General features: G+C 54.9%; 1 protein-coding gene across 8 annotated transcripts; it reads left to right on the top strand.

The window, feature by feature from the left end:
* The first annotated feature begins 896 nt into the window (after window positions 1-896).
* Window positions 897-6,830, top strand: Lcn2 (lipocalin 2). Of its 8 annotated transcripts, none has more exons than XR_009378512.1 (8): window positions 897-1,385; window positions 1,902-2,038; window positions 4,085-4,164; window positions 4,308-4,427; window positions 4,602-4,703; window positions 5,394-5,420; window positions 5,534-5,589; window positions 6,001-6,830. XR_009378512.1 is itself a non-coding variant. In XM_059259037.1 (8 exons), exons 1-6 carry the CDS (start codon window positions 1,248-1,250, stop codon window positions 5,411-5,413), a joined length of 597 nt encoding a protein of 198 aa, XP_059115020.1. In that variant the 5' UTR covers window positions 897-1,247; the 3' UTR covers window positions 5,414-5,420; window positions 5,555-5,589; window positions 6,001-6,830. The 8 variants fall into 8 exon arrangements, 6 of the variants coding, with proteins under 6 accessions (XP_059115020.1, XP_059115021.1, XP_059115019.1 ...); XM_059259037.1 differs by having other exon boundaries at window positions 5,555-5,589; XR_009378511.1 differs by having other exon boundaries at window positions 898-1,385; window positions 5,512-5,589.
* The last annotated feature ends 910 nt before the right edge of the window (window positions 6,831-7,740 follow it).

The raw sequence follows: 7,740 nt of genomic DNA, 5'->3' as shown, positions 1-7,740 counted from the left end.
GGCTGCATCCTACATACCGGTTTAGGATCCCCTCCCAGGTCCGTCCCTTCCCTCAGGGCTAACCACCAGAGAGCTCAGGGTTGGGGTGGGAGGCCGGGAGCAAGTAGGTGGATCAGTGAGCCCGTGCAGTGCAGTGCAGGGCCAGGAGACCTCAGCCTCAGGTCAGATGTCCAGGTGCAGCCCGTAAGTGAGCCATCTCAGGGGAGACACAGGCTAGCACCTGAGATCTGCTTTAAGGCTGCTGGCCAGCCCTCCAGGGAGGAAATGGCTTCCCTTAAGGACTAGGCTCAAATCAGCTCGGGAGGGGCTGAGACCCCTGACCCGGGCCACTAAGTTCCCCTACTTAGAGGGATCTTCTCAGTGACTTTTCAAGGGCAAGCCTGCCTTTTCAACCAAAGTAACTGGAGTACATAGGGCAGTGTGCAGTCATCCCTCCCCACCACACCTACTTTTCCCAAGTTTGCCTCAAGTGATCCCCTTATCCTCTGAGGTAAGCTGGCACTGTGGTTGAAAGCAGCCACATCTAAGGACGTGTGACCTAGGACAGGGGCTGCCCCTGAGAGTTCAGCAGCTTCCCTGTCAGTTCCTGTAAATGGCAGCGGGGTCATGAGAAAGTGAAGGGGTTCAGGGTATTGGACACTCCCAGGCCAGTCTTTCGGACACCTCACACCCTGTGCCAAGGCCAAGCTCGGTGGCTCAGAACAGGATGTCCCATTCTTCCCTGTTCACTTTCAGATCGTTCACTCTCAGCTGCCCCACCCTTCCCCAAACAAGGAAGCTGCACAGGATCGGGCAGAGCGGGACGTTTTTTGGTGTTCAGCAGGTGTGGGTGGGCGGGGCCTTCACCACACACACCATCTTGAGTTTCTGATGAGCTAGGGGCTGATGGGGGGCAGGAGATGGTCCAGATCTGAGTTGCTGACCTAGATGAAGGGGTACAGACAGTGCCCTCATGCCTGCCAGACTCCAGAGCTCTGCCAACGTCCCTCCTGTCCCCTCCCCTGTAGCCCTTCCTGTCACTCAACCTTGTGCAACCCTGACCTGGGGGAGAAGGGGACAGAAATCTTGCCAAGTATTTCAGCAGGACAGCAATTGCCTCACACTTCCTGGATTTGGTAAAGGATGGACCCCCCCACAACACGGGGGCTGGCAGCCAGGTGGCCCATAAAGAGTCTCCCTGGGGAGTCCTCCTCATTCTCTTCCTCCTCCTCCTCCCTACTGGACCCAGTCCAGTCACTGCTGAAACCATGGCCCTGGGTGTCCTGTGTCTAGCCCTTACCCTGCTTGGGGTCCTGCAGAGCCAGGCCCAGGACTCGACTGAGAACCTGATCCCCGCCCCATCTCTGCTCAAGGTCCCCCTGCAGCCAGGCTTCCAGAAGGACCAGGTAGGAACCTGGAAGGGCAGCTGCAGGAGGGAGTGGGGGAAACGAGGAGCAGATGAGAGGAGAAGCCGAAGGCTTCACGGGCAGCACTGGGGAGGGTGGATGGAATTCTGGGAGTCCAGGGTTCGGGTTTCACTCACCCTGCATCCCACTGGACGCTCTACCTCACCCTGCTCTGACAGTTACTCTGACAGAGCGTCACAGGACTAGACCCCCTCTCCCGTAATCGCCACTGTCCATGCAAGGTAGGAATCTCTTCAGTCACTCTGCATTGAGGAGGGAACTGAAGTCCAACAGGCCCCTGCCCAGCACCACCCCATCCTGCCAACGCAGGGCTAACTCCACCTAGGGTCTTATCTAGCCTTGGAAGAGTCGGACTCCTGCCAGTGTCTGTAGACAGACCAAGCCTGAGACCCTGCTGCCCTCCAGCTGGGGTGCCTGGAGGTACCACCAAGGGCAGCGCAGGAGGAGCAGCCTGTGAGGCCGTCCCTGGCTCCGTCTGGCATTAGCCCCTTGCAGTTTCAGGGGAGGTGGTATGTCGTGGGCCTGGCAGGCAATTTAGTCCAGAAGGAAGAAGAAGGGCGCTTTACGATGTACAGCACCACCTACGATCTGCAGGAGGACAACAGCTACAATGTCACCTCCATCCTGCTCAGGTGAGCCCTGGCACCCCGCATCACAGCCAAGGACTTGATCCATTTCTTGCTCTTTCCTCCCCTCCATTCCTGTCTTCTGCCAAGTGAGGATGGACACACAATCCATAGAAAACAAGAGGGAGAGGGGCTGGGGAGAGGGCCCAGTCCACAGAGCACATGCCATGTCAGCAGAGATCCTGAGTTCCAGCCCCCTGAACCGGCATAAAGAAGCTGGGTGTGGCATCCCAGCCCTAGGGGGTGTGGGGTGGCATGGGGGGCCGGGTGTAGGGTGGAACTAGGATCCCTAGGACTCCCTGGGCAGCCATTCTAATCCAATCAGTGAGCTGCAGGTTCAGTGAGAGAGAGAGACCTTGTCTCAAAAATAAGGTGGGGAGAGGGTGGGGTTGGGGATGGTCCAGTGGTTAAGAGCACTGGCTGCTCTTCCAGAAGACAGGAGTTTGATTCCCAGCACCCACATGGCAGCTCACAACTGACTGTGACTTCAGTTCTAAGGGATTCCTCTTTTTTGTTTTGTTTTGGTTTGGATTTTTTCGAGACAGGGTTTCTCTGCGTAACCCTGGCTGTCCTTCCTGGAACTAGCTCTGTAGACCAGGCTGGCTTGAACTCACAGAGATCTGCCTGGCTCTGCCTCCCGAGTGCTGGGATTAAAGGCGTGCGCCACCACTGCCCGGCCTACATCCTCTTCTGCCCCCCACAGGCACCTGTACACGAACGTCGCACAGATATGCTGACAAAACACCCATAATAACCATGACATGACTGCACCAAACCCAGGGCTTGTACTTGCAAGGCAAGCACTCTGCCACTGAGCTAAATCCCTAATCCCAACAATAGCTTTTTTATTGTTTTTTTAAAACCAGGTTTCTCCATGTAGTTTTGGTGCCTGTCCAGGATCTTGCTCTGTAGACCAGGCTGGCCTCAAACTCACAGAGATCCGCCTGGCTCTGCCTCCCGAGTGCTGGGATTAAAGGTGTGTGCCACCACTGCCCGTCCCAACAATAATTTTCTAATTAAAAAAATAAGGTGGAGAGTGATGGAGAGAGATACCAGATATTGCCCTCAGGCCTCCATATGCACACACAGACATGTGAACGCATACACAGACACACATCAAAAAGAAAGAATAGGAGAGAGGAGGGACATTGAGTAGCCTACCTGTGGCCTCTATCCAGGGCCTCCAGGGAGGTGGCCTTAGAGGAGCTACTATGCCTCAGAAGGAGCTGGTGAGCCCCTGTGTCAGATGCTGTACCTTCAAGATGCAGTAAGCCATTGGCACAGCCAACCGCGCAAGGGTTGATGGGCAACTAGGAGTGAACTAGCCCCCGGGGCATCTCGCCCTATGCTAGGGCTTGGTCTGGGGCTCCTGCAAGGACAGTCTTGGCTCAGCTGGAGCAAGGGAGAATGGGGGAGGGTGCCGCTGGAGTGGGAAGAACAGGGAAGGTGAAGTCAGGCGGTCTGTCGGGGAGATGATGGTGGTGGAGCCAGGGCTTGGAGAGGGCAGCCGGGGCTCACCACCTGCACTCTGATTCTGAGTCTGGCAGCTGGGTAGGCTGGAGCTGGAGTAAAGTATCTGAGAGCAGAGGGTAGATGAAGATTTGGGGAGCTCAGCTCTGGAGGACGGGATTGAGTGGGACTTGAGGAAAAGCTATATTTGGCCTAAGGGCTAGGAGTGTAGTGCTCAGCTTGGAGCAGGCAGGCAGCTCAGAAAAAGATGCCTTAACTGCCAAGGGAGGTGGCAGAGAGGAGGCAGGGAAAAGAGTGGGGATCCTTGCCTAGAGCCTGGATGTGTGTGTGTGGGAGGCCACCCAGGAAAGGCACCGGGTGGAGGACTGTGTGTGCTGGGGAAGGGTCACAGCAGGGTCAGGCAGGGCACACTCAGAGGGGGAAGGCCCAGGTGCATCTAAGATGGGTGGGTGGGGCCTCCCGCCAGGTTTGTGGACAGGCTATTATCGGTCGGATGGACACAGGGGTGGGGGACACCAGAATTCTAGCCCCACCTGACATCAGCCTGTGTCACATCCTTGCTCACTCCCATCTCTCCCACAGGGACCAGCGATGTGACTACTGGATCAGAACTTTTGTTCCAAGCTCCAGGGCTGGCCGGTTCACCCTGGGAAACATTCGCAGTGAGTCCCAAATGGAGTGGGGCCCTTTTCCCTCCACCCAGACCTTCTTATGGGGAGAACATTCTGAAAGTTGGGGAGAAGGTGCATAGCGCCCCCTTCCTCTTCACCAGGGGAGAACTTATCCTCGTCCTTCACACCTGCAGGTTATCCTAAGATACGGAGCTACAGTGTACAAGTGGCCGCTACCGACTATGACCAGTTTGCCATGGTATTTTTCAAGAAGACTTCTGGAAAAAAGCAATACTTCAAAATCACCCTGTATGGTGAGTTCTTGGCTGACTCTTAGGGACTCAACTCAAGGTTGGAATCCCAAGGTCTCAGCCCAGGGAGCGGTCTTTCTGCAGACCTCCACGGAAAACAAGTGTGAGACCTCATTTACTAGTTGAGGGACACCGAGGGAGTGCCCTGCAGCCACTCCCTGCCAATCTTGGTTGCAGGAAGAACCAAGGAATTGCCCGCTGAACTAAAGGAGCGCTTTGTCCGCTTTGCCAAGTCTCTGGGCCTTACAGATGACCATATCATCTTCTCTGTCCCCACCGGTAATGGCCAGTGGGGGTGAGGGGCAAGGGATGCGGGGATGCGGGGACTGTCCAGGCTGATACCTACCCCACCAGAGAAAGGGAAGACTCAGTCCGCTGCTCTAGACACTGGGATCCACTTTGAGGTCTGGAAGACTCGGTGACACCCTGGGGTCTATGAAACCCTCAGGGATCCCGGCCCCAAGTTTCCCTTCTGGCAGCTGACCCGGGACATTCCCCGACGAGGATTCCAGGTCCATGTGCAAACATCCTCAGTCTTACTGTCCCATGCCACTCCCGCCTACAGTCGAAGGCTATTTCCTCTCCAAACCCTGAACCTTGCCGTCTTCGGCCTTGCCCCATCCCATAACTTGGAAGACATCTTGTTTTCAAGTAGCCTGGGCAGGAGGCTCCAGCCAGGCCCCACAGAGCCACCAGCTGAGAGGCTGCCAAGGCCCAGTGCGCAAACAGGCAGAAAGCCTGGGTCCATGAGCCGCTATGGACCTCCCACTTCTGCCCTACAGCGGCCCTTTAGGCCTTTCTCACACACTGTCTGCTCCACATGGGTCCCTTGGCTCCCCAACCCTGAAAAAAGCCCCAGATATTTTGTAGTTGGGCTAGTCTGGGCCTGGCAAAGCACAGGCTCCTGGCAGTCAGAGATCACAAACGCTCGCCCCTCTGCTCTGTTCTGACGAACTTTCTTGCCTACAGACCAATGCATTGACAACTGAACAGGCGGTGAGTGTGGCTGACTGGGACGGGCAGGGGCCGGGTGGGAGGCCAGGGCACAGGGGACTGTGGGTGTCCTGATTCTGCTATAGTCCCTCAGGTGCCTCCTGTCTGTCCCCAGCCCCCATCTTTCCTGTTTCCAGAGAGCCACCTGCTTACCCCACCAGCCACGATACCAGTGAGCAGCAGATGACTCTTCTTATTGGGCAGCACTGTCCAGCCACCTGTCCCAATGACATCCCCTTGCCTGCTAAATAAATGCATGCCTCCAGTTCTCTGAGTCTGTGTTGCTTAACCCCATAATAATGAGGGAAAAGGCGAAGGGCGGGCCCCCACCAGCATTATCCCAGCATGATGGTAGGGCTGCAGAGAGAAGACTTAGGGAAAAGAAGGCTCCAGAACTCCAGCCTCCACAGCTTCACCATCAGGGCCACTAACTGCCCCGAGTCCCTCCTGTGCGGAACAATACCGCACTTGCTGCTGTTTTGGCTTGGTACCCCTGGTCAAGTCCTGGGCTCACCTTCAGGGCAGTATGAGCTCCTCCATGCCTTGCCTCCAAGGAGTATCTTGTACTTGGTTACTGCCACAGGTCCCAAAGGGGCAGCCCCTCTGGAACTGGGAAGCTGGAAGAGCCTGGAGGGGATATGAGATACAGTCATCCCACACTCATCTGGATCCTGTGATTGCTAGGAGTCAGAGGCCATTTCTCTTCCCCCTGCCAGAATGTGTGAGGTCCAAATGAACCCCTCTTTCCCATCTCACACACATATGCTGCTCCTTTCACCTTGGCTGAGGAGATGGGAGTGCCTAGGTGGTGACCACCCCACTCTCAGTCCTGCAGGGGGGCAGCACAGACCCGAGACCCAGCTCATCAGATGGTGTTGAAATCTGGGCTGGATTTCGGGAAGAGATGGCACACGCTGAGCAGCTAGTGAGGGATAGAGGCTGTGTTCAAGCCCAGAAAGCTTCCAGGGTGAGAGGTACATCTAGGGCCTACTGGTTAAAGCCTCAGTGGCTAGCCATGTAAGGACGCTACACCACACATACTTCACTCCTGGGCTCCAATCCAGCTGCAGATCTAATTTCTTTCTTTCTTTTGGGTCAGAGTCTTACTATATATCCCTGGCTGGTCTGGACTCTATGTAGAGCAGACTGGCCTTGAACTCATAAGAGCTCTGCCTGCTTCTGCTTCCAAAGTGCTGGGATTAAAGGTGTGTACCATCATGCCCAGCTTATTTATGTGGATGTTTTGCTTGCTTATATGTGTATGAACCACACACATGCAGTTCCCGTAGAGGCCGGAAGGAGGAGTCTGATCACCTGGAGCTGAAGTTACAGAGAGTCATGAGCCACCATGTGAGTGCTGGGAATTGAACCCAGGTCCTTCAAAACAGACTGTTCTTAAACACTGAACCAACTCTCCAGTTCTTATTTTTATTTTTTACTTTTAATGGTGTGTGTGTGTGTGTGTGTGTTTGTGTGTGTGTAGATAGGTATGCCCACACGAGTGCAGGTGCTTGAGGAGGTCAGAGGCATTGGATTTCCCTGAAGCTGGCGTTACAGGTGGGTGTCAGCTGCCTAAAGTGGGTGCAGAGAATTGAACTCAGGTCCTCCGCAAGTGCACTATGTGCTCTTAACTGCTGAGCCATCTCTCCTGCCTAGATCCAGTTTCTTGTGTTGGATCAAGGAAAGTCAGCTTGCTTCCTCTTGCTTCTGTTGGGCCCTTCAAATCAAACTCTCATGGCACAGATAGGGCTTTGTTTCTTCTTCCTGCTGATGCAAATCGAAATACATGGCCAGTCACAGCAGCATACACAAGTATTCTCTTCCAGTTCCGGATGTCTAGGTTTGCATTAGTTACATGGTGTCCACAGGGTCGTGCTCCCTCTGGGGTTCTGGGGAAGAACCCTCTTCCCTGCCTTTCCTGCTTTACTGAAGTCCCTATGCCGAGAACACCCTGCACCCTGGACTAGCCACTGTGACACCAGGAACAACCTGCTGACGCCATGGGGTCTCCTGGCCATTACAGATATAGGAGTCCTGGTGAGCTTTCCTGGCACACCACCCTGACACTGGGCCGGACCCAGTATTACACTTCTAAGTCCAATCCACAAGCAATTCTGGATGGTGACTTTGTTTTTTGTTTTTTTGTTTTGTTTTTGTTTTTGAAGACAGGGTTTCTCTGTGTGGCTTTGCTCCTTTCCTGGATCTTGCTCTGTAGACCAGGCTAGCCTCGAACTCACAGAGATCCGCCTGGCTCTGCCTCCTGACTGCTGGGATTAAAGGGGTCTGCCACCCCGCACCCCGGCTGTATGGTGACTTTGTATTT

The sequence above is a fragment of the Peromyscus eremicus genome, chromosome 4 (assembly GCF_949786415.1).
Source record: "Peromyscus eremicus chromosome 4, PerEre_H2_v1, whole genome shotgun sequence".
Taxonomy (NCBI): domain Eukaryota; kingdom Metazoa; phylum Chordata; class Mammalia; order Rodentia; family Cricetidae; genus Peromyscus; species Peromyscus eremicus.
This window is presented reverse-complemented; position numbering and strand designations above follow the sequence as displayed.

Bases quoted from the DNA above. Each gene is read 5' to 3' on its own strand.
- Lcn2 (XM_059259038.1), top strand. From the start codon at position 1,248: ATGGCCCTGGGTGTCCTGTGTCTAGCCCTTACCCTGCTTGGGGTCCTG. The intron at 1,386-1,901 runs GTAGGAACCTGG...AGCCCCTTGCAG, and splicing joins CAGGCTTCCAGAAGGACCAG to TTTCAGGGGAGGTGGTATGT. The intron at 4,704-5,393 runs GTAATGGCCAGT...TCTTGCCTACAG, and splicing joins CATCTTCTCTGTCCCCACCG to ACCAATGCATTGACAACTGA.